At 36.5% G+C, this 27,717-nt stretch overlaps 1 protein-coding gene across 1 annotated transcript in view; it reads right to left on the reverse strand.

The window, feature by feature from the left end:
• The window catches only part of OTOGL (otogelin like), a 404,189-nt gene that overhangs the window by 73,960 nt on the left and 302,512 nt on the right, over positions 1–27,717 (reverse strand). The window contains exons 30-31 of the mRNA XM_064376937.1: positions 6,768–6,902; positions 922–1,071 (exon numbers count right to left, since the gene is read on the reverse strand). Of these exons, the coding sequence (XP_064233007.1) occupies positions 922–1,071; positions 6,768–6,902 (285 nt within the window). The remainder of the gene's footprint in view (positions 1–921; positions 1,072–6,767; positions 6,903–27,717) is intronic.

A 27,717-nucleotide genomic window follows, 5' to 3' on the forward strand; every position in this document is an offset into this window, starting at 1 on the left:
TAAAAATTAACTTTAAAAAGTAGATTTTCTCATGCCAATTTAATTATATTTGGTGATTATTTTAAATTTACAGAAATATTTTACCCAATTTCAAGTCCTATTTATCCACACTTGCCAGTGTCTTAGCATTAATACAACTAATAAATAACTTGGAAAAGTTTAATTCAAATAATACAGTACATATGAAAGTGTATGTGTATACAAATGTATATGTGTGTTTATACATAATTCATGTGTATATATATATAACTGATAATTATATATATTCCCAACCTTGTTGGAAACAAGGATATAGAATGAAGAATGGCAGATATATTCCCTACTTGCTGGAATATATCATATTGCCTACTTGTTGAAAACAAGTTAACCATTTGTTTTTCCACATCCCCCTTCCTGATGCCTCAGCTTTAGGATAACTACTGTTAGTGGCCACTGTCTTTGAACAGATGTGATCTCTGAAAACAGAGGCCCCATGGAAATAAGTGGCTATAGTAGATGTATTTCTATGATTATTGCCTGCTTTGGCAGAGACATAGGCAGCCTACTCCACCAATAAGGGATGCATTCTATTCTTCAATATTGAAGAGAGTGTTCAGCATGTTTAAATTCAAGGTTTTAAGGAGTAATTCTACTGCTTTTAGGAAATATCACTGCAAGTTCTCCTCCTTCATCTACTAGTAGAATATATTCTTATTCCTGTTGGAAAGAAGGATATAAGATGAACAGCAGAGAATATTAATTGAAGAAAGACAGCAATGACTAAAGGTTGTTTCAGAGTCATCAAAGAAATGAGTCATTAATTCTGAAAATATAATCTACTTCTTAAAGGAAAACATTAATCATTATTTTATTTTCATCAAACATCAAAAAGTAAATGTGATTTTATTCATTGCATCTCATTTGGAGCTTAGGTTGACCTACCTTCCACTGTGGCCCAACTTTGATATGAATAGTTGTCTTCCTATCCCAAAGAATAGTGATATCTTTCTCTGGGAAGTACACTACTATATAGTAACCAGCCTTCCAAAGCTGGTAGGTAGGTTTGTTCTCCAGAAAAAAACCTGATCGTTTCTTTAAAAAAAAAAAAAAGAAAAGAAACAAAATGAGTAGTATGTTATCTAATCAAAATATATCAAATTAATTTAGTTAATATTCACCAACAACTATCTGTGTACTAATATTGCTATTTGGTCATGTCTTTTCTGAATTCTGTAAGAAAAGACAAAACAATTGCACAAAATAGGAAATACATAAAAATTGACAACCAGACACAAACTAGTAGATTAACTCCACATAGATAAATGGGCAAAGGGAAAAGGTATTTCAGTTACATGTGAGGAAGAGCAAAACAAGGGAATGGACACAGAATACATTAAGTGATATCTCTGCTGAATTGGAAATTCTACATCTGTGATGAATAAATATGACAGAATAAAAAAAGGTATGGCCTTGCCTACAAAAGAGAGAAATTTGGTCCTGCTCATGTTTCTGAGGAGTTAATGAGAGCATGGAAATAGTCTACTGACTTCATTAAATATTTACTGAAAATCAGAATTATTAAGTTTGGTAGGAGACATTGCCTTCCCAATTCAGACAAAAAGAAGCTGTGAAGTGCTTCCTTTAAGTGAAAAGGTGAAAGTTTTCTACTTAATGAGAAAGAAAAAAAATTGCATGCTGAAGTTTCTAAGCATACAACTTTTCAGATCTGTGGTAAGAATGAATCTTCTACCTGTGAAATTGTGAAGAAGGAAAAAAAATTCATACTAGCTTTGCTGCTGCACATTAAACTGCAAAATTGACAGCCACAGTGCATGGTAAGTGCTTAGTTAAGATGGAAAAGGCATTAAATTTGTGGGTAGAAGACATGAACAGAAACGTGTTCTGATTGATGGCAATTTGGTCTGCTACTATCTATGGTTTCAGGCATCCACTGGAGTTCTTGGAACCTAACATTCATAAATAAGGGGGAACTACTGTATGTGTGTAGTGGGATGGGAAGGGTTGAATTACCATCAGAGGGACTCAGGAAGGCTTCTTGCAAGGGGTGGGTGTAAACTGATCTGCAAGAGATTATGCATAGCAAGGTATAGGGGGTTGAGAATGAGAATGGAGAAGAAATCCTTCCAAATGAAAGAAATGGCTTGAATCAAGACATGGGGACAAGAAAGTCCAAGATTTATTCAGAACTAAGGAGAGTACCAAAAGGTTAGAGCATGAATTACATGATGGATCATAGCCTGAGACCTTTTGCAACCAAGTGACCCATACAGAGTAATTATCATATGTGCAAAATGTAGTCAATAAAGGCTTTCAAACAGGGAAGTGGCAGACCATGGTTGCTCTATTAAAAGAAGACAATTTATGCAGTAGAAAGGATAAAGCAGAAAAAAATGAGAGATGGAACACATCAGGAAATGTTGGAGTACTTTTATCATAAAGTAGGAATACACAATATTCTTTATGAGCAAGGGCTGTACATGGTTATATTGAATCTGACCTTGAAATTAACTCATATAATAACTTCAAAAATGCACAGTTAACATCAAAGTAAGACAAATTTGGCCAGAAGCAAAAAATTGGGAAAAAGATAGGAAATTCTTTGGTTACTTTTCTCCTTCAAATAATAACAAAAGTGTAGTTTGAAAATACCGCACTACAGTAGACTTTTTAGTAAATATTTCAAAGGGAAAATGAAATAAATTTGGTCATATCCATAAGAAGTGTTCAGTCTTCCAAGGTCATACTTAAAATAGGTGCACAATATATTATACAGAACAGTATATATTGTATATAACCATATGTTTTGTTAACTGGCTCTCCCTGATTTCATATTCTTCCACTTACCAATCCCCACCCTCACTGACTAAGCTTCAGCTATGCTGACCCTCTTTCTTTTCTTCAAACTTACCTAAGCTTTTACCCATCTCAAGTGTGCTCTTGGCGTTCCTCCTGCTAGGAACTCTGTTCTCCCAGATCTTGGCGTCATGGCCTCATTCCCATCAGTTGTGACCTATATGCTCCCTTCTCTGTGAGGCCTCCCCTGATTGCCCCAATAGAACTTTCATCCTCAAGACAGGCTGGATTGGTAGACATTTGGACAGTGCAATGCTCTTCTGAGCAAGGGCAGTCCCTTGCTCAGAAGTGGGCCCCCTAATTGGGGTTTCATATTCTGTAATTGCCAACTTAAAATTCTAATTTTAGCTGTGAATTAGTGTTTTGTCAATGAAGTTCAATGAGACAAAGAATTATGTGTCTGGGCCTTGAAGCCATGTCTCACATCTTCTGCTATCCGCCCAACCTCCCTGGGATTGGTTCTCAGGTGCCTGCTTCTCTGCAGTCACCCAGAGACCACCGCTTCGCTCCACTCGCAGCACAGAGGCAGGATTAGTTGGATTTGGGTATGCACACCTAAGTGCCAAGTTGGAATTAATGAGGCAAGGAGGACACTCAGCACTGACAGGGTCTGCACTCACCTTCGGACTATCCCTATGCTTGAGTGAGCATGGCATTCAATGATGATTCTTTAAAAAACACCATGACACATCAAGAAAGAACATGAAACAAGAAAACAAAACTTTTTCCCTGTTTTGAACAAATTGTGTAGGTTGCCCTGCCCCCAAGTTAGTCTCTGCCACAAAACCTACGTCTATTGTTTCCACTGTACTTTTTAGTATCTTTCTATCATCTTGTCTTTGACTTTATTGTTTCTCTTTTGCTCCGTTTAGTTTTGCATCAGTTATCCTGACACAAAAGCACATCTTTTCTATTTGGCTTTAGACATAAAATCCTTCATTTTCATTAGCTAGGGCAGTTTACTACAAGAAATCCTCTTCAGTCAAAGGGAGTTGCCATATGCCTTACTTTTCAGATTCATAAGTAATACCTCTCATTAGAAAAGTGAGGTATTATGAATTGTCCAAAATAGAGATCTCCACTTCAGAAGAGAATTAGAGCACATTAAACAAACTCTAATGATGTTAGCAAGGCAAGTTAGAAATATGGAGAATTAAAATATTTAAAGTACAGCTTAAATAAATTAAAATATTTATATCTTATACATTTGATAAAATTAGAATTGTACATTTACATATGAAAAATAACAGAGCTTTTCTTTTTTCTTCCCCTGGATGGGTGATCCATCTACCATAAAATAAACAGCATTTATTTTTCACTTTTCATGTTTGAGAAAAAAATATTGCAGGGGATTTCTTTAGAGTCAAACTATTTTTATGCCTTTTCATAAAAAGATTAACTTATGTCATACAGCCTATATAAAGGAGATTCATTAACACCTTCATACAAGTGAAAATTGGAAATTGAAAGTTATGTGGAGTTGTAATCACCACCAAATGTGTGACCAAATGTGTTAAATTGTCTTTAGAAGACCCTTTACTATTTTCTCTTGTTTCTTTTTTTAACATCCTTGTTTTTAGAAATAACCTTCAGCTATAAATGACTATCTGGTTGGTGGTTATGACAAACTGCTGTAATTACTTTAAAAAGATGTCAACACGATTGTAGAAACTCTGTTTTGCCCAAAGTTTGATTGATGCCCAGTCAGTTTCAATGTTTCTGATTGAAAGACGAGTTATGTTTTAAGGTAATTGTTCTCAAACTTTAGTGTACACAAGAATTTCAGGTACCACTGAAAATGTCAATTTTGTTTTCAACATCAGCCATTCCAATTACTGAAGTAGGGCTCAAAACCAGCACTTACAAGAAAAATTCCAGATGACTCTAATGAAGATTTGCAGACCAAACTAAGAGAAAACACTGTTCTAAAAAAAATCTCAGAATATAGGTCAGTTTTTAAAGGCCATTTGTCAAATCATGTACTTTCTAGCTCTAAAATTTCTTGCCTATAAAATAAAGTTCAAATATCTTGTACCATTCAAGAGCTTCCATAGTCTGGACTCAGCCCCCTCAATCCATTGCCTTTACCCCATGTCCCCTGAAAGGTAGCCGATCCGGACACTCCTCCATGAATCTCTTTGCCACTCCCTCCATACACTGTCCTATATAGTGTGCTTCCACCAATCTAAACGACCTGCAGTTACCCAAACATGCCATTTCATCTCTCAGCTCTGCTCCATTGAGTGGGTTTATTCCTCTGTACTGATTGCCACTCTACTCCCTCTCTTCACTCAGCTAATGCCGTCTCATCCTTTAAGACTCAGTGCAAATCATTTCCTCCAGAGCATGTTGTCTGAGCCTTCAAAAATAGGGAGGATAAAGGAGATCAGAAGAATCATTTCTTCAAATCCATTAATTTATATTTTCATTTCAATCCTCACACAAACTAAAGAAATAGATTCTAAAAACTTCCCAAATATACAGATGGGAAAGCTGCAGCTTGGAGAAGTTAAGTAAACCTGCCCCAAGTTACAGAGCAAGTAGGTGATGGAGCAGAGGTTCCAAGTTAGTACTGAGTGATTCTAAAGTTATGCTCTTAACAACCACCCTAAGTGCCCCGGGTTGCTTTACATGTTCTTCCCAGGAGTTCCCATATTATCCTACATAAATTCCAGCCATAGGACACCATGCTGCACATCCTTATTTACCTGACCGTATCCCTCACTTGAGCAGAAACTTCTTAAAGGCAAGCACAGTGTTATTTCACTGTTGTAGCCCCAATAATTAGCACGTTTCGATATTCAGTAAACATTATAAAATAATGTATGACATGAATGAATGAATGAAATTTATTCATTCGTTTAAATTGAGCGGGCTCCAAGAATACAAGAAACAAGAACTTGGAGACAATTGGGGAAGATAACTTCACAAGCAGTTTCATTAAAGTACGATACATGTTCTAATAGGGTGCTTGAGGGTATGAGGTGGAGCTCCCTGGAGGAGGTGTGATAAGACATATTGCATAAGAATAAGTTAAATGAAAAGATAGATGTAGGAAGGAGTGATAATATTAATGAAGGACTAATAAGATGCTCCACCTTCTTGAATATGGGCTTAAAGCAGAAAGTAGTGAAAGAGCAGGCAGGAGAGGTGGATAACAGCCAGACTGGCAAGGCCTTGGAGGAGCAGTGGGAAGGCATCTGAAAATCTTGAAGAACTAGAGTGACATATTAGATTTCCATTAAAAATGTACATGTACAAGGCCAGGCACAGTGGCCCATGTCTGTAATTCCAGCACTCTGGGAGGATGAGGCAGGTGAATCACCTGAGGTCAGAAGTGCGAGACCAGCCTAACAAACATGGTAAAACCCTGTCTACTAAAAACACCAAAATTAGCCTGGTGTGGTGGCACACATCTGTAATCCCAGCTACTTGGGAGGCTGAGGCAGAAGAAATGCTCAAACCCAGGAGGCAGAGGTTGCAGTGAGCCAAGATCATACCACTGCACTCCAACCTGGGCAACAGATTGAGACTTGGTCTCAAAAAAAAAAAAGTACATATACAAATAAAACTACCCATGCTATAGTATGTGAGGATGGATTAGAGGTGAAAGACTAAAACTAGAAACCAGGAGTCTAGTCTGGAAGCCATTGAACTAATCTGATGAGGATTACAAGGACCCAAATGGAGACTCTAGGAATGAAAATAAGAGGGAAGAATTGGAATACGGGGAAGGGAAGCAAGAAGGAAGAAGAGAGAAGTCAAGCATAATTTACTGAAGGCACACAAAATGAAAAAGAAAAAACAATGTAGATCTAACCATTTACAGAGAGAAGCAGCCCAAATCATTTCTATTCTATTTTCAGTATCCTCAGGACAAGTTCAAATGATCCTGAAAGAAATAATTCACTAACCTGTTTGTAAGGAGTATCATTCAGGTAAATTTCAGTGTCTCCAACTGAAATCAAAACACTTTTAGAACAAACAATATCGTTGTCAAAGCATTTCTTGTTCTGGGCAATGACAGATATATCTGAATCATCTGTACTCTGAAATGTCAAAAATATTTTATTAATATAAATATATACAATCTATATTATTTTTATTTTTATTAAGAAATCTTAGAGATCAATATTGACAATGGATTGCATCAGAATTGAAAAACAACTTACCTCTAAAATAAAAAGTCATTTTAAACTAATAATGTGAAGAATTTTATAGAAATATAGTAGGATAGCTCAGTCTTTAGACACCTAAAATATCTTTGTTAAAATTTTGTTGTTCCAGCCAAGTTTTTTACCATTTAATTACTATAACTCAAATGTATAAACCAATTTCATTTTCTTTATCAATAAATAATCAACAAAACAATAGGTCACTTAGGGAAATCTTTAAAAAAATATTCATTTGAAACATGTCTTTTGTTTTATCTTAAGCATATTTCTGGTTGAATAATTGTGTGTCTACAAATTAGAATTCAAATAGATACAAAATTTTGGTGTTTGTTAGTAAATAAAACAATGTGTATTATTTGAGAACTTGCTTTGAATTTTACATATATTATCCAATCTAATTCTTATGAAAACTTTCTGAATTAGGTATTAGCTCCATTTTACAGAAGAGAAAACTGAGGTTAACGGGGATTAATTGATAATCTAAGGTCACATAGCTAAATAGGTGCAGGGTCAGCTTTCAAATCCCTTATCTGTTTTGTCTTGTCTTGATGCCACTTGTAAAGAAATTAGGAAGGGTCTAGCAATGGTTGAGAAGAAAAGACAATTTTAGGTTATAGGGAATCCCTAACTTCAAGGAACATTATTTATTCTTTCTACTCTAAATGAAACATTTCACCTCCAGTTAGACCCCTTTCTTTGGCAACTCCCCAGTCCATCCACTAAGTCACTCTTTAGAATCAAAGTTTCTGATTTTCTCTCCCAGTTTAATGGGTAGGTTTCTTCAATTGTACTGACTCTGGAAATTTTATTAAAAAATATTTTTAGTATTGGTTCTTTAAAAGTTTTAATTGGCAAATTATACTTGTATATATTTATGAGATACAATGAGATGTTAAATGTATGTAATGTGAAATAGTTAAATAAAACTAATATATTCATCAACTCATATACTTACCATTTTTCTAGGAAGAAAGTACATGCTTCTTGTCAAATTTTCAAAGTGTTCCTAATCTCCCCCAAAGTTAAAAGCCACTGCTCTAAGAGCCCTTTCACTAATTGTGGACAGTAAAGATTTCATTAAAAGGCAAGGAAGAAATGTGACATTTCTCCTTGGATTCAATGTCCAATTTTCAAAGGCCCACACACATTTCCTGAATCTTTTCCATTTTGAGACATATGGCTCAGTGTTTTTTTTCATAGTAAGAAAAAGTCATTAAATGTTTGGCAATCATAGGCCAGGCATGGTGGCTCATGCCTGTAATCCCAGCACTTTGAGACCCAAGGTGGGCAGATCACTTGAGATCAGGAGTTCAAGACCAGCCTGTCCAATATGGTGAAACCCTGTCTCTACTAAAAATACCAAAATTAGCCGGGCATGGTGGCGCACGCCTATAGTCCCAACTCCTAGGAAGGCTGAGGCAAGAGAATCACTTGAACCTGGGAGGCGGAAGTTGCAGTGAGCCAAGATCACACCACTGCACTCCAGGACTCCAGCCTTGGTGACAGAGTGAGACTCTATCTTAAAGAAAAAAAAAATGTTTGGCAATCATTTATAGCGGTCTTTTTTTTTTTTTTTTTTTTTTTTTTCCCCCAGAGAGATGAGGTCTTGCCGTGTCACCCAGTCCTGGAGTGCAGTGGCATGATCATGGCTCACTGCAGCCTCAACTTCCCAGGCTCAAACAATTCTTCCACCTTATACTTCTGAGTAGCTGGGGGACTACAGGTACGTGCCACCACAACTGGCCAATTTTTAAAACTCTTTGTAGAGTCAGGGTCTCACTATGTCACCCAGGCTGGTCTCAAACTACTGGGCTCAAGCAATCCATTCACTTCAGCCTCCCAAAATGCTGTGTTTGGAGATGTAAGCCACCTTGTCTGATGATCATACAGGTCTAATGTAAATTCTCCACACCTAGTTTTTCACAACTGGCAATATGAACACTAGCTCAATACATCTCCTATTTTGGCTACTATCTTTCTGTCTTGTTAATAAATATTATAGCATAGTGCCTAGAGGATAGGTTTTTAATGAATGGTATTGATGGAGTAATTAATGTGTCCCTCTGTAACCCATTTTTCCTTCCTAACTGCTAGGAGCTATTGCTTCTTTTTAAACAATCCTTTTGCAAAGCATTGCCTAAATTTTGAAAAGTGGAATAATAAGGGTCGTTAAGATGATTATGCCATTGTACTACTCAAAAAAATAATGTTATACCTTTCTGCCTTTCCGAATAATTTCAAAGAAGAAAAAATACATAATTCAGGGTTTTGTTTTGCTTTTCCTTTTGGGAAAAGTTATTTAGATTAAGGGATGTGAAAAGCTGATTGAAAGGCTTTCTGTTGCCTTATATTTTATTACTATTAATTAAAGTGCCTCAATGTTAGTTTTATCCTTTATATTAAATCTGAAATGTCAAGACATATTCTAACTTGTATGGTTTGTCTTATAATGTCATGTTATGCTGACAGTAATTTGAAACAATAGCAATATACCTAACAGTCACATTTCTATAATTTCCATTTCTAATGTATTTCAAGTTAATATTAGGTTTAGAAATAATGCTGCAGAGTTGCTAAGCAACACAGTAATAATGATAGCACAGCTGGAGGAAAAAGGTCAACACTAATGTACCACATGGACTCCTCAAAACCCATTATTCTCAGATACTAAAAGCTTTAATACAGAATATGCCCCAAAATGATTCTGAAACGGAAACTGTCAGCACCTTTCAAGGTAGAATATAATTATACTTGACATGTCAGTATCAGCACCTGTCATAGCCCGGCCCCTTTTAAGGGTAATTATCCCACACAAAGTCCCTGCTGATACCATAGCCTCAGGCAGCCATGACTTATGTTCCAAAGCAGCACATTCACTAATAGGCAAAGGGACTTCAATACTGGCAGAAAAAAAACAAATATACACTATTCAATTCTCTCTCAAATTTGAAACAGAAAATACTGATTCTTTTTAATGTTTTGCAGTAAGATTTGAGAGTGAATAAACATGGAAAGGATATAAGGTAGAGTAAGAGTTGAGCAGTTGAAAACAAGCTGAACATATGAGGAAGTAGAAATGATGACTGAGCTGAAGAAAAAGTAGGGAAAAGATACATAAAAGACAGTTAGATACACAAGCCTGAGTAAGCAGAAAATAGAGCAGTCACACAGATTGTCCAAGTTGCAAGAATGACATCAGGTCATCCATGAATCTCTGCTGCCTGGGGCCAAAACCACCCTTCAGTTGACACCTTCATGAAGTTCTTGTTAGAAGACATACAAAGTTGGAAAAAAGAATAAGAAATATTGTAAGAGGTTACAAAAAGTTTTCAAAAATCTTACCTTGTGATCAAACTAATTAAAATTGGATGGATTTCTTCATATTAACTTTAATGTTAACAATACACAATGCAAAGGTAAAATTTGGTTTTCTCTTTGAACAAGTTTTTGTGTTCAAAAACATTTGACACAAAAATTTTTGACATTTTTTTTTTAATTGTACTTTAGATTCTGGGGTAGATGTGCAGATCACGCAGGATTATTGTACAGGTACATACATGGCAATGTGGTTTGCTGCCTCCATCCCCCTGTCACCTATATCTGGCATTCCTCCCCATGTTATCCCTCCCCAACCTCCCTACCTGCCACTGTCCTTCCCCTAGTCCCCCCAAACAGACCTCACTGTGTGATGTTCCCCTCCCTGTGTCCATGTGTTCCCATTGTTCCCACCTATGAGTGAGAATATGTGGTGTTTGATTTTCTGTTCTTATGTCAGTTTGCTGAGAATGATTGTTTCCAGATTCATCCATTTCCCTACAAAGGACACAAACTCGTCATTTTTTTTATGGCTGCATAGTATTCTATGGTGTATATGTGCCACAATTTCCTTGTCCAGTCTATCATTGATGGGCATTTGGGTTGGTTCCACGTCTTTGCTATTGTAAATAGTGCTGCAATGAACATTCATGTGCATGTGTCCTTATAGTAGAATGATTTATAATCCTTTGGATATATAACCAGCAATGGGATTGCTAGGTCAAATGGAATTTGTATTTCTAGGTCCTTGAGGAATCTCCACACTGTCTTCCACAATGGTTGAACTAATTTACTCTCCCACCAACAGTGTAAAAGTGTTCCTATTGCTCCACACCCTCTCCAGCATCTGTTGTAAGATTTTTATTTACCTTGAGTACACAACAAAAAAAAAAGGGAAGAGGGAGACAGATTAAATTTACCTTTTTAGCTGTCTTTATTAAGTTTTAAGATTATTTGAGAAACTAAGTCTCCTCTCTACCAAAGAGTAAAGGTTTTTGCTTTTCAAAATATTTGAATGGTCACTTTGATTAAATAAATGACTTATTTTACAGTTATCTGTGACTCTAGTTTATGATATCAAGTGTTTTAAGCCTTTGATATTTGATACTTTTCCAAATTCTAAATTTATTCTTTTGGCCTCAAACTAACTTTTTGGATATTAGGGCTCCTAAAGTTCAAGACAGACATATTCCTCTTCATTTGGTATGTTAAAATCATACCAGAATCATTGTTAAATGTGAAATGGTGTTTAACTTTCTTTGGGTTATATTTATGTGCACATGTCATTAATATATGTTCCAAAATTATATGAAATTCACATAATTCTGGTATGTCTTAATACATGTTATCAGGAATAATTATGACTATTATGTTAAATTATTGTATTCTACAAAAATAATCAAATTTCCTTGTCAATTGTGTCTTTAGCAGCCATGGCTATTCCAAGACTTTTGCCACTCACAGACAATTATTGTTTTACTTTGATTCTTCTCAAATTTATAATCAGCTGCAGTCCACATCTTGCTTCCTTAAGGAAGTTTATGGAAATAACTCTGACAGGTGCTCTCAAATGCAGGTTTATAACTTTCGAGATTGTGCCATTGGACTAAAGAGAAAACTTCTGGGACTCTCATTGGAGAGCAGATATGTTTGTGAGGATTGCTGGCCCAATACTGGGCAGAACAGGAGTTAACTGCATGGGACTGAACTAATAGAAGGCTGAAATAAATTTTTATGACTTCTTTGTTTGAAATTTTGGGATTCTTTTTGTTTTTTTTTTCCTAGAGTCAGTAATACATTTCTTTCTTTTGAGTTGTTTATAGCTTACAACAATTTGAGTGAAGTACGCTCTTGTGAGCAAAATTTGAGGCATACTTCTTCCTCTCTGATTTCTCCAGAATTTGAAAACCATTTGTGAGTATTCTTAAATTATGGCAATATAGTTATTTGCATAAGTTCAGTTAGAATCTGTTTTCTGTTTAACAGGACACAGTTAGAGATGCTGGTTATTTTACCAAGGCTTTGACTAGGATGGAATATTTTTAGATATGATTGGACTACTTTGGGGAATTTAAGTTGACTTTGTAGAGCTGACCAAAGCCTATTGTATAGGCTGGCCTGGCACTTTGTTTATGCAATTCCTTTTACAATGTTCATGACTTGTCATAAGTAAAGCACATCACTTTCTGACAGGCCTAGGAACCCCAAGTTACGCTGGAACCTCAAGAAAAGAGAAAATAACCCAATTCATACAGGTGTTTGCAGGCACAGATAAATCCTTAGCTTTGCCAACCTCAAGAGGCTTTTAAAAGGTCTAACCTGAGATTATAAAAAAGTTAAAACAAAACCAATGTAAAAGAACCTATATGAACAATAATTATTCTTTCTGCATTTTGTGCAACTAATCAGGCCAACTATACTAAGATTAAAATTTATTTTGCAAACAAATTGGTCCTATTATGATTTGTCTTTCATAGAAATGAGGAACTAAAGGAGAGATCCAAGATGGCTGATCACTAGCAGCTCGGGATTGTAGCTCCCACTGAAAGTGCAGAGAACGAGAGGACGCCACACTTTCAGACGAATTTTTGTTGCTCACGGACCAAGAGATTCCCAGCGGAGGAGCCCCACGGGTCACCAGTGCGACTCTTGTGGCTGGTGCGGCAGTTTTGCTGGCACCTCAGCACGGCAGTTCTTGGTGCAGAGTGAGCGGGACTGGATCCCCTTTTGGCCAATGTTGTTTGGAGCTCCAGGAAGGCAGAGTCACCTATTCAGCTGATTGAAGGACAGACTCAAGAAGGGAGCCAGACCGGAGATTCCCAGGCAGAAAAGCACCATCAATCTTAACACCGCTGTTTTGGCTGGTGCAGTGGATTGCTCAGATGTCAGCACTGGGAATCAACAAGTTGGACGTCCACTCAGAGACCTAATTTGAAAGTCGGTAATTACAAAGACGACAGATGGATAAATATATAATGAAGGGAAGAAACCAGCCTAAAAAGGCAGAGAATACTCAAAATCAGAACGCCTCTCCCTCTACAGGGGATCACAGTTCCTCATCAGCAACGGAACAAGGCCTGATGGAGAATGAGTGTGTTCCATTAACAGAAGTAGGTTTCAAAAGGTGGATGATAAGAAACTTCTGTGAATTAAAAGAACTTGTTCTAACCCAATGCAAAGAAACTAAGAACCTTGAGAAAAGGTTTGATGAAATGCTAACGAGAATAGACAATTTAGAGAGGAATATAAGTGAATTAATGGAGCTGAAAAACACAACACGAGAACTTCGGGAAGTATGCACAAGTTTAACAGTCGAATTGATCAAGCAGAAGAAAGGATATCAGAGGTCGAAGACCAACTTAATGAAATGAAATGAGAAGATAAGATTAGAGAAAAAAGGATAAAAAGGAATGAGCAAAGTCTCCAAGAAATATGGGACTATGTGAAAAGACCTAATCTGCGTTTAATAGGTGTACCTGAATGTGATGAAGAGAATGAATCCAAGTTGGAAAATACTCTTCAGGATATCATTCGGGAAAACTTTCCCAACCTAGTAAGGCAGGGTAATATTCAACTCCAGGTAATACAGAGAGCACCACAAAGATATTCCTCAAGAAGACCAACCCCAAGGCACATAATCGTCAGATTCATTAGGGTTGAAATGAAGGAGAAAATACTAAGAGCAGCCAGAGAGAAAGGTCAGGTTACCCACAAAGGGAAGCCTATCAGACTTACAGCAGATCTCTCAGCAGAAATCCTACAAGCCAGAAAAGAGTGGGAGCCAATATTCAACATCCTTAAAGAAAAGAACTTTCAACCCAGAATTTCATATCCAGCCAAATTAAGCTTTACAAGTGAAGGAAAAATAAAATCTTTTGCGAACAAGCAAGTACTTAGAGATTTCACCATCACCAGGCCTGCTTTACAAGAGCTTCTGAAAGAAGCACTATACATATAAAGGAACAACCAGTATCAGTCTTTCCAAAAACATATCAAAAAGTAAAGAGCATCAACACAATGAAAAATTTACACCAACTAATGGGCAAAACAGCCAGCTAGCATCAAATGGCAGTATTAAACTCATATATATTATTATTATTCAAATTGGATAAAAAGCCAAAACCCATCGGTATGCTGCATCCAGACCCATCTCACACACCACGATACACAAAGACTCAAAACAAAGGGATGGAGGAAGATTTACTAACCAAACAGAGAGCAAAAATAAACAAATAAATAAAAAGCAGGAGTTGCAATTCTTGCCTTTGATAAAATAGACTTTAAAGCAACAAAGATCAAAAGAGGCAAAGAAGGACATTACATAATGGTAAAAGGATCAATCCAACAAGAAGAGCTAATGATTCTAAATATACACGCACCCAATACAGGAGCACCCAGATACATGAGACAAGTTACTTATAAAGATACTTAGATTCCCACACAATAATAGTGGGAGACTGTAACATCACATTGTCAATATTAGACAGATCAACGAGACAGAAAATTAACAAAGACATCCAGGACTTGAACTCAGTCCCGGAACAAGTAAACTTAATAAACATTTATAGAACTCTCCACTTCAAATACACAAAACATACATTCTTATCAGTACCACATCACACCTATTAAAAAAAAAAAAAAAGAAATGAGGAACTAGAGAGAGGGAAAAATATCATTTAAGAATAAACTATTGTACATCTTTTATTAGATTCTAGCCTTGTCCATTATTTCTTAGTTGTTATTATTTGTCTACAATTCAGACTAAATCCTGAATTCCATATTATCTACAAGCCTCCAAACTAACATTTTCACTTTTTTCTCACATTTTTCTGACTTGAAATCACTAGAAACTGAAACTGCCTTTGTGCCTACCTACTGATATATAGACTTTTCAGAAAGTTCACTTCAACATCTGATTGAAACTGCAACACAGAAAAATCTGTCAGACTGCTGCTAAAATTTGAAAATGCTTCAGACTGAAAAAACTAGTCTATCAACTGCTCCAGACATACAACAGAGTCAACATAGAACTAAATGATTAAAATGATGATTGCCCAAAGAATTGCTCTGAATGAGGAGGTGGTAGCATAACCCAAATCTGTTTCCAGAATTGCTTTCCCTTTGTTGTTAAAATTTGGCCTTGATCTCCTTTTTTTCTCCATGTTTTCCTTCCTCCCTCCATTCTTCTCTGTGAGACATAAGACATCCTGACTTCCTTGGAATGAACCTTTCCTAGCCTTAAGCAATCAGACCAAACCCATGACCTAGAGACTCATTTTCTTCTTTAAAGTTTTCTCTGAAAGATTTTGAAAATGGGGGGAATGTGAAAGAAAATAGACTCACAGGATCCTAAACTCACTATGCCAAAGGGAAAGTTAAGCTTGGGAACTGAGTCACACTATACTGCCTTCCTTTTGTTCTCAAACATATAGGTATAATTTCACAACCCTTTGTCATAGCTTCATCCATAAGTCAGTTTCCCACAATGATGGGAGGACACATATCTCCCCATATGGCCTCTCTCACAAATTACTCACAGGGAAATACCTTGTGAGCCCCTAAATCTTTCAGGATACATATTCTTTCTATAAACTAGTCCTAAAATCTAGTTTTGTTGAATCTCACACTGACAATATCCATTACCAGCTTAACTTCACAGGTTTAAGACAAGGACAAGACCAGAAATCATTCATCTCTGCCTACCCTGATATGAATGCATAATTGACTTTTTCCTCTACTCCCTCTTTTCACATGTAAAATGTAGATTTACTGAGGCTAATCAGAACCTCACAAGAAAGCTCTGATGAGTCTTACTTGCCTCACTTCCTATTGTGCCTCCTTTTTGTCTCTTCTGCTTGCTCTTTCCCCTTTAAATACTGAAGTTCCTAAAACTCTCTTCGGAAAAAGCACAGGTCACAGATATTCCTGTGACTTGTGTTTGTTTGTTTGTTTGTTTATTTGTTTGTTTATTTTTCCACCCCAGGTACATCCTTAATATCCTTAACGTTGGCTAGATAATCTCTATTGATTGAGACCTGACTCAGTCACTTTTTGGTTAATAAGATTGGCTTCAAGATGGTTAATACTTATAAATGATTCTTATATGGTAAAATTTTTAAATTGGCATCTTCTGAGTCTAAACCTTTAAGTTGGTTTTAAAATAAATTTTCTTCTATGGGACTAAGATAGAAAAAAAGGTTTGAAAACAGAATTGTTAAACAAGAAGTCAGCTAAAAATATCAAAAATTTTTTTAAAGGGGAGTGACTTCTCCAGTCACATTCAAGATGGGCTAAGGAAGAGAAGGTAATAAAAAAAATAGTATCTTTATCATTTTTATCATTTTACATAAGAAATACCTATGTATAAATGCTATAATAATTTTAGGGCCTCAATTTCTTCCTTACTTCTACAACTTCCTTTTTCATTTAATTTTATTCCCTTAACATACATTTAATTTCTTATTTGATTGATTTTATTATATCTTGAAAAACTTCTCTAAGGCAGAAGATATTCTTACTTTATGGGGACTAAATTTTATTCAGAATGGAAGTTTCATTTGATTTTTACATGCCATGTCTTTCTCACTGTTTCCTCTTTCTTCCTTTATCCTTCCTTTCTTTCCTTTCTACCTTTCTTTTTATTTTCCTTCCTCCCTTCCTTCTTCCATTTCTTTTTCTTTTTTCTTTCAGAAGTGCTATGCCTTTTGAAATGAACTTGCTATTAATTTGCATTTTACTCTCATTTAACAGAAATAGCTCTATCTAATTTCATTTAGCTCTTTATATTTGCCAACAGCATAATGATTTCCCTTGACTTTCTTCTGTATCTATTTTAATTCTCTATGCATTGATTAATTAATTCATTTTAAAACCAAGGTCTGTACCTTCAAGGTATTATAAGTTCACAGACAACTAAAAGTTTTGTGAGGGGGTAAGACATGGAAATACAGAAACTGTGAGGCCCAATGTTTTAAGATACTCTGGGAGACAGCAACTGCCACAAGAGACCGAGTCGTGATCAAAGACAAAAGGCCAGAATCAACAGAATTACAGAAGACAAGACAAAAGCGACTCCAAGGAAAAAAGAAGATAAAAATTTAAAAAGTATAACTGGATTTTGCATTTAGGTCATGGTTGATGTTTATAGTGGCAATTTTAAATAAATTTTGTAATTAAATAACTCTCCTCCACCTGCCTAAGGTACAAATGAAATAAGGCCTATGTTTATTTTTGCTTATCCTTGTATCTTCCCTTCTCAGTATAGGGCCTGATACATAGAAAGCACACAAGAAATACTGATGTGAAAAAATCATGCCAGGTATAGGAATTTGAGAGTGATAAAATTAGAAGGTTTCCAGAGGTTTAAGGAGACAGTGAACATTTGAAATATTACCTTAAGACAATGTTAAAAAACCTAATCTAGAACGAATCATAGGAAGAAAACAGCAGTGACTGGAGTTTGTCATAGATTCATGGAACTAGAGTTTGGCTCTGAAATCTGGGTTTTGAAATACTATATTTCCCATTTTTGCTGAAGATAATCTAGTTTCTTTTTTTTTTTAGACGGAGTTTCGTTCTTGTTACCCAGGCTGGAGTGCAATGGCGCGATCTCGGCTCACTGCAACCTCCGCCTCCTAGGTTCAGGCAATTCTCCTGCCTCAGCCTCCTGAGTAGCTGGGATTACAGGCACGCGCCACCATGCCCAGCTAATTTTTTGTATTTTTAGTAGAGACGGGGTTTCACCATGTTGACCAGGATGGTCTCGATCTCTTGACCTCGTGATCCACCCGCCTCGGCCTCCCAAAGTGCTGGGATTACAGGCGTGAGCCACCGCGCCCGGCCTAGTTTCTTTATGTTTATAGCACAGGTCATAATGCTGTTCAGTTTTTCGTCTGTTTTCTTCTCCTAAACTGAGCCTTTACCTCAAGAAATTACCTCAGGAAATACAATAATTACTTTGGTTCTAAATTTGTGTTAATATACTTAAAACATAATGTGCTATACCATGTGCTATTTATAGTAAAGAGCAAACAGACATCAAAATGAATAAAACATCAGAAAACCTGAATTTTCAAAGTTTAATAAGTATGATTCAACCAAGTTATGGTAAGTACTTACTCTGTACCTAGACCTGGGTTACATTTAAAACCACACAATACAGAGATGAGAAAACAAACTTTAATATCTGTTTAAATATAAGGGTCAAGTTACACAATATTTTTAAAAATCAAACTGAGTAGGTGTTAATTTTTAAAGTCCAATTGGAAAATAGAGAAATTTTTATGTATTAGATTAATAGATCCTTCTCAGGACCCAAAGAAATAGAAAATAAATTTCACCAGATGAAAGGTGTTACAAATAACAAAGATAAAGCCTGGAATTTATAATCAACATGGGAAGAAAGAGAGCTAGTTGTCAAGGAAGAATGAATTAAATCTGCTATTCACAGAGTTAGCTCCTGCCACTAAGAAAGCAGCAAGTAAATGAATGGTGCTGGCAGCCATCCTATCCTTCTCAGAAGAAATACTGATTCTTCTAGAAAAAGGAAGGCTCGGTCACAGAAAATCTTAGCAGACAGAGTAAGCAAAATATTACTAAAGAAAAACTGAAGCAGAAAAAAAATTCAAGCACTGAAAAATTTACTGCCTAGCATGATTATACTTCAAGATGATGGAAATTACGTTGCACTAGCAAATCACTAGTTTATCTTTGATATGCAATAATTATCTGTTTCAAAGTCAAATAAAATATTTTCCCATTTATCATATGTGTTGCATTCAATTTGTCCTTAAACATTTTAGGGGCCTAATTCTAGTTTTATTAATTTTAATAAGATTACCCATTACAGTATCAAAAATGTACTAGTATAATTATAATTATTAATGTAAGCTTTCTTCAAGTTACCAAATTAAATTCAATAAAAGTCTAGTTCTGAAGTCTACTGATTGCAAAGTTTCTTTTTAAAATAACACTATAAAATAATATTTCTAAAATATTCAAAAAAGGCATATGCAACTCTAGAACTTCAAAATTTAAAATCTTAATACTCTTTGTGTCTTATGCTTACTAAACTATTCCTGATGATAGATTTTCATCCAGATACTGAACTCGTGATCCAAATTTCATTGCTGTTAAAAAATTGGAATAACATTTCCTGTGACATGTTTCCTTATATACATGTAGGTAATCTACTTAAAATTTGAAACTGAACATGATGGATTTATTTTAGCAGAAAAATATAGTTACAAATTAAGATGAATATAGGAATTCAGGTTACATAGGCTAAATGCCAAACCGTAACACTCTTACCTATGAAATGGACTGGCATCGTTAGATTGCAGCAATAAAGAAATATTGCTATAATCACTCATTATCAAATACAAGAATATACTTTCCGCTTGCCAGGACTCAGAGTTAAGACGAATACTCTACTTGAAATATTTTCTGCACAATCACTATTTGAAACTACAATGATAAATGCTACATTTTCTCTACTATAAAAGAAAATGAGGGTAACAGGAGAAAATACTAATAAGTAGTTATTGAGTTCACCAAATGCCCAGCATTCTGCAAAATGACTTGGAAAGAATGACAAGAAATATAAGGCATTGTCCCCGTCACCAAAACCTTAGAATTTTCTTAGTGAAATCTGTCTTAACATGAAGTATATATAGTAGATATGCCTTTACTTGCGTGCTTTATATTTAATAGGCCCCTAAAATTGTTTTATTAAATAAATGTAATAATGTGAATGAAGATCACCACCACACACTGGAAAACATTTGTAGAGATGATGATACACAAAGTTTTTGGGCTTTTTTTTCTCCGAAATGCTGCTGATCTATAACCTGGGTCACTAAATTTAGTTTAGCATCTCTGTTCTTACAAAAGTGGGTTGTTTCAGGTTTTTTCCTTGTCATAAATTATACTGTGATGAGAGTTACATAAATGTGACTTTCTGGTTTCTTTGTGATATTTTTCTTTTTCTAGAAGGGGAATTGTTGGGTCAAAGCAACAGAAGAGAGTGTTGATGGCAAGCATGGCCAAGTTGCTTTCCACTGATGCAGAGCTGACCCACAGCTCCACCAGCCACCCACAGATGGGCTGCGCCACTGCACTGTCACCAACACTAACCACCACCACGAAAGTGGACATGTGCTGATTTGATGGGTGAAAACTGGTACTTTCATTTTTTTTATTAATTTGTGCATTTTAGTGCACCCTGAGGCTCAACATGTTCCTAAAGTGCACGAGGTGTTCCAAATATGCTTTCTTGCTTTGACTGTTTATATCCCTTCTATTTGGTTTTCATGTTAAAAATATATATATATATAAATAAAAACAAGGTTTTTAATGCTTTTAGTAGAAATGTGCAAATATTTTTTCCATATACAAAATGAAAAATAAAGTTTTACAGAATCTCTTACTACTTAAATGATACCATAAGCAAACATCTTTAACAGAAATGACATATCCAATGGGAACATGTCATGTTTTACATGATATTGTCAGAGAAATTTAATTTTTTCCAAATGTGACTTAAATTTGACTATGCAGAAGAAGAGAATAATTTCAAAAATAATTAAATCATGTTTTTTAAGAAAGTAAAGTGTTCTACATCCTTACTACTTAACCTATGGTTTGTAGACATGAAGCATCAGCACTATGTAGTAGCTTATTGAAAAGGCAGAACCCGGGAGATTTGGCAAGATGGCCAAATAGGAACAGCTCCGGTCTGCAGCTCCCAGTGAGACCACGCAGAAGGTGGACTATTTCTGCATTTCTAACCTAGGTGCCTGGTTCATCTCATTAGGACTGGTTAGACAGTGAGTGTAGCCCACAGAGAGAAAGCAGAAGCAGGGTAGGGCATCACCTCACCCAGGAAATACAAAAGGCCAAGGAACTCCCTCCGTTAGCCAAGGGAAGGCATGAGAAACTGTGCTATCCAGCCCAGATACTATGTTTTTCCCACAGGTTTTATAACCTGCAGACCAGGAGATTCCTTTGTGTGCCTATAATACCAGGGCCCTGGGCTTCAAGCTAAACTGGATGGCAGTTTGGGCAGACTCTGAGCTATCTGCAGGAGGTTTTTTTTGTACCCTAGAGGTGCCTGGAACCTCAGAGAGACAAAACTGTTCACTTCCCTGGAAAGGGAGCTGAAGCCAGGGAGCCAAGTTGTCTCACTCAGCGGGTCCCACTACCACGGAGCCCAGCAAGCTAAGAACCACTGGCTTGAAATTGCCACTGCCAGCACAGCAGTCTGAAGTCCTCCTGGGATGATTGAGCTTGGTGTGGGGAGGGGCATCTGCCATTACTGAGGCTTGAGAAGACAGTTTTCCCCTCACAGTGTTAAGGAAGCCACTGGGAAGTTTGGACTGGGTGGAACTCACTGAAGTGTGGCAAAGCAGGTGTGGTCAGACTACCTCTCTAGATTCCTCCTCACTGGGCATAACACCTCTGAAAGAAAAGCAGCACTCCAGTAAGGAGCTTACAAATAAAACTCCCATTTCTGTGGAACAGAGTACCTGGGGGAATGGGCAGCTGTGGGCACAGCTTCAGCAGACTTAAACATTCCTGCCTGCTGGCTTTGTAAGCGAGCAGCAGATCTCCCAGCACAGCACTCGAGCTCAGCTAAGGAACAGACTGCCTCTTCAAATGGGTCCCTGACTCCTGTGCCTCCTGACTGGCAGCACCTCCCAGCAGGGGTTGACAGACACCTCATACAGGAGAGCTCCAGTTGGCATCTGGCAGGTGACCCTCTGTAATGAAGCTTCCACAGGAAGGAGCAGGCAGTAATCTTTGCTGTTCTACAGCCTTCGCTGGTGATACACAGGCAAGCAGGGTCTAGAATGGACCTCCAGCAAACTCCAGCAGACTTACAGAAGAGGGGCCTGACTTTTAGAAAGAAAACTAACAAAAAGAAAGCGATCACATCAACATTAACAAAAAGGATGCCCACACAAAAACCCCATCCAAAGGCCATCAGCAACAAAGATCAAAGGTAGATAAATCCATGAAGCTGAGGAAAAAACAGCACAAAAATGCTGAAAATTCCAAAAACTAGAATCCTATTCTCCTCCAAATGATCTAAACTCCTTTCAGATAAGGGCACAAAACTGGACAGAGAATGAGTTTGACAAACTGATAGAAGTAGGCTTCAGAAGGTGGGTAGTGACAAACTCTTCTGAGCTAGAGGAATATGTTTAACCCAAAGCAAGGAAGCTCAGAAATCTTGATAAAAGGTTACAGAAACTGCTAACTAGAATAAGCAGTTTAGAGAAGAACATAAATGACCTGATGAAGCTGAAAAACACAGCATGAGAACTTTGCGAAGCATACACAAATATCAATAGCCAAATCAGTCAAGCAGAAGAAAGGATATGAGATTAAAGATCAACTTAATGAAATAAAGTGTGAAGCCAAGATAAGAGAAAAAAGAATGAAAAGAAACAAAGAAGGCCTCTAAGAAATATGGGACTATGTGAAAAGATCAAACCTACTATTGATTGCTGTAGCTGAAAGTGACAGGGAGAAAGAAACTAAGTTGGAAAATGCACTTCAGGATATTATCCAGGAGAACTTCCCCAACCTAGCAAGATAAGCCAACATTCAAATTCAGGAAATACACAGAACACCAACCACTAAGATAGTTCCCGAGAAGAGCAACCCCAAGACATATAATCATCAAATTCTCCAAGATTTAAACAAAGGAAAAAATGTTAAGGGCAGCCAATGAGAAAGATCAGGTTACCTACAAAGGGAAGCCCATTAGACTAACAGTGGATTTCTCTGCAGAAACCCTACAAGCCAGAAGAGAGTGGGGGACAATATTCAACATTCTAAAAGAAAAGAATTTTCAACCCAGACTTCCATATTCAGCCAAACTAAGGTTTATAAGCGAAACAGAAATAAAATCCTTTACAGACAAGCAAATGCTGAGGGATTTTGTCACCACCAAGCCTGCCTTACAAGAGCTCCTGAAGGAAGCACTAAATATGGAAAGGAAAAACTGGTATCAGCCACTGCAAAAACATACCAAATATAAAGACCAATGACACAATGAAGAAACTGCATCAACTAATGTGCAAAATAACCAGCTAGCATCATGATGACAGGATCGAATTCACACATAACAATATTAACCTTAAATGTTAATGGGCTAAATGCCCCAAGTAAAAAAAAAAAAGCAGACTGGCAAATTGGATGAAGAGTCAAGACCCATCATGTGCTGTATTCAGGAGACCCATATCATGTGCAAAGACACACATAGGCTCAAAACAAAGGGAGGAGGAAGATTTACCAAGCAAATGGAAAGCAAAATAAGAAAAAAGAAAGAAAGAAGCAGAGGTTGCAATCCTAGTCTCTGATAAAACAGACTTTAAACCAACAATAATCAAAAAAGACAAAGAAGGGTATTACATAAATGGTAGACAGATTAATGCAAGAAGAAGAGCTAACTCTCCTAAATATATATGCACCTAACACAGGAGCACCCAGATTCATAAAGCAAGTTCTTAGAGACCTACAAAGAGACTTAGACTCCCACATAATAATAGTAGGAGACTTTAACACCCCACTGTCAATATTAATGACAAATTAACAAAACAGAAAATTAATAAGGATATTCAGGACTTGAACTCAGCTCTGGACCAAGCAGACCTAATAGATATCTATAGAACTCTCCACCCCAAATTAATAAGTATCCATTCTTCTCAGCACCACATAGCACTTATTCTAAAATCAACCACATAAGTGGAAGTAAAACACTCCTCAACAAATGCAAAAGAACGAAAATCATAACAAACAGTCTCTGGGATCACAGTGCAATCAAATTAGAACTCAGGATTAAGAAACTCTTTCAAAACTGCACAACTACACAGAAACTGAACAAACTGCTCCTGAATGACTACTGGGTAAATAATGAAATTAAGGTAGAAATAATGAAGTTCTTTGAAACCAATGAGAATAAAGACACAACTTACCAGAATCTCTGGGACACAGCTAAAGCAGTGTTTAAAGAAAAATTTATAGCACTAAATACCCACATGAGAAAGTGGCGAAGATCTAAAACTGACACCCTAACATGACAATTAAAGGAACTAGAGAAGCAAGAGCAAACAAATTCAAAAGCTAGCAGAAGACAAGAAATAACTAAAATCAGAGCAGAATTGAGGGAGATAGAGACACAAAAAATCCTTCAAAAAAATCAATGAATCCAGGAGGTGGTTTTTTGAAAAGATTAACAAAATAGATAGATACTAGCCAGCCTAATAAAGAAGAAAAGAGAGAAAAATCAAATAGACACAATAAAAAAAAATAAAGGGAACATCACCACTGATCCCACAGAAATACAAACTACCATCAGAGAACACTTTAAACACCTCTACATAAATAAACTAGAGAACCTAGAAGCAATGGATAAATTCTTGAACACATACACCCTCCCAAGGCTAAACCAGGAAGAAGTCAAATCCCTGAATAGACAAATAACAAGATCTGAAATTAAGGTAGTAATTAATAGCCAACCAACAAAAAAAAGCCCAGGACCAGATAGATTCACAGCTGAATTCCACCAGAGGTACAAAAAGTAGCTGGTACCATTCCTTCTGAAACTATCCCAAACAATAGAAAAAAAGGGACTCCTCCCTAACTCATTTTATAAGGACAGCATCATCCTGATTCCAAAACCTGGCAGAGAAAAAACAAAATAAGAAAATTTCAGGCCAATATCCCTGATGAACATCAGTGCAAAACTCCTCAATAAAATATTGGCAAACTGAATCAAGCAGCACATCAAAAAGCTTATCCACCACCATCAAATCAGCTTCATCCCTGGGATGCAAGGCTGGCTCACCATATGCAAATCAATAAATGTAATCCATCGCATAAACAGAACCAATGGAAAAAACCACGATTATCTCAAGAGATGCAGAAAAGACCTTCGATAAAATCCAACATCCCTTCATGCTAAAAACACTCAACAAACTAGGTATTGATGAAACATATCTCAAAATAATAAGACCTATTTATGGCAAATGCATAGCCAGTATTATACTGAATGGGCAAAAGCTGGAAGAATTCCCTTTGAAAACCGGCACAAGACAAGGATGACCTCTCTCACCACTTCTATTTAACATAGTATTGGAAGTTCTCGACAGTACAATCAGGCAAGAGAAAGAAATAAAGGTATTCAAATAGGAAGAGAGGAAGTCAAATTGTCTCTGTTTGCAGATGACATGATTGTATATTTAGAAAACTCCATCCTTTCAGCCCAAAAACTTCTTAAGCTGATAAGCAACTTTAGCAAAGTCTCAGGATACAAAATCAATATGCAAAAATCACAAGCATTCCTATACACCAATAATAGACAAACAGAGAGCCAAATCATGAATGAACTCCTGTTCACAATTGCTTCAAAGAAAATAAAATACCTAGGAATACAACTTACAAGGGGTACGAAGGGCCTCTTCAAGGAGAACTACAAACCACTGCTCAAGGAAATCAGAGAGGACCCAAACAAATGGAAAAACATTCCATGCTCATGGACAGGAAGAATCAATATCATGAAAATGGCCATACTGCCCAAAGTAATTTATAGATTCAGTGCTATCCCCATCAAGCTACCACTGACTTTCTTCAGAGAATTAGAAAAAACCACTTTAAATTTCATATGGAATCAAAAAAAGAGCCTGTATAGCCAAGACAATCCTAAGCAAAAAGAAGAAATCTAGAGGCATCATGCTACCTGACTTCAAACTATACTACAAGGCTACAGCAACCAAAACAGCATGGTGCTGATACCAAAACAGAAACATAGACCAATGGAACAGAACAGATGACTCAGAAATAACACCACACATCTACAACCATCTGATCTTTGACAAATCTGACAAAAACAAGTAATAAGCAATGGGGAAAGGATTCCCTGTTTAATAAATGGTGTTGGGAAAACTGGCTAGCCACATGCAGAAAACTGAAACTGGACCCTTTCCTTACACCTTATACAAAAATCAACCCAAGCTAAATTAAAGATTTAAACGTATTATCTAAAACCATAAAAACCATAGAAGAAAACCTAGGCAATACTATTCAGGATATAGCCATGGGCAAAGACTTCATGACTAAAACACCAAAAGCAATTGCAACAAAAACCAAAATTCACAAACAGGATCTAATTAAACTAAAGAGCTCAAACTAGCATCAGAGTGAATAGGCAACCTACAGAATGGGAGAAAAATTTTGTAATCTATCCATCTGACAAAGGGCTAATATCCAGAATCTAGAAAGAACTTAAACAAATATACAAGAAAAAAACAACCCCACCAAAAAGTGGGCAAAGGATATAAACAGACACTTTTCAAAAGAAGACATTTATGTGCCCAACAAACATATGACAAAATGCTCATCATCACTGGTCATTAGAGAAATGCAAATCAAAACCACAATAAAAAGTCAAGAAACAATAGATGCTGGAGAGGATGTGGAGAAATAAGAATGCTTTTACATTGTTTGGTGGGAGTTAAATTAGTTCAACCATTGTGGATGACACTGTGGTGATTCCTCAAGGATCTAGAACCAGAAATACCATTACTACATATATACTCAAAGGATTATAAATAATTCTACTATAAAGACATATGCACACATATATTTACTGTAGCACTATTCACAATAGCAAAGACTTGAACCCAACCCAAATGCCTTTCAATGATAGACTGGATAAAGAAAATGTGTTACATATACACCATGGAATATTATGCAGCCATAAAAAGGAATGAGTTTTTATTTTTTGCAGGAAAATGGATGAAGCTGGATACCATCATTCTCAACAAATTAATGCAGGAACAGAAAACCAAACACTGCATGTTCTGACTCATAAATGGAAGTTGACCAGTGAGAACACATGGACACAGGGAAGGAAACCTCATCACACACTGGGGCCTGTCAGGGGGTGGGGGTAAAAGGGAAGGAGAGCATTAGAACAAATACCTAATGCATGTGGGGCTTAAAACTTATATGACAGGTTGATGAGTGCAGCAAACCACCATGGCACATGTATACCTATGCAAAAAACCTGCATGTTCTGCACATGTATCTCAGAACTTAAAGTATAATTTTAAAAAAAGGCAAAATCCAAAACTCTACTGCAATTCTATGAAAACAGAATTTATATTTTAACAATATCCCTAGGTGATGCACATGCACACTGAGGTTTAAGAAGTGCTGCTCTAAATACTTGACATTGAAAGGTGGCATATGCGTTTATCACAAGTGTTAGATTGCTAGAACTAAAAAAATTATGTTTAAGCTTGTGGTCTCTATTCTCTAGTGAAGACTATTGAAAAATTTAAACAAGTAATTTTTTAACTTCATA

The sequence above is a fragment of the Aotus nancymaae genome, unplaced genomic scaffold, assembly GCF_030222135.1.
Source record: "Aotus nancymaae isolate 86718 unplaced genomic scaffold, 86718_ANA_hifiasm-v0.15.2.pri h1tg000016l, whole genome shotgun sequence".
NCBI classification, from domain to species: Eukaryota; Metazoa; Chordata; class Mammalia; order Primates; family Aotidae; genus Aotus; species Aotus nancymaae.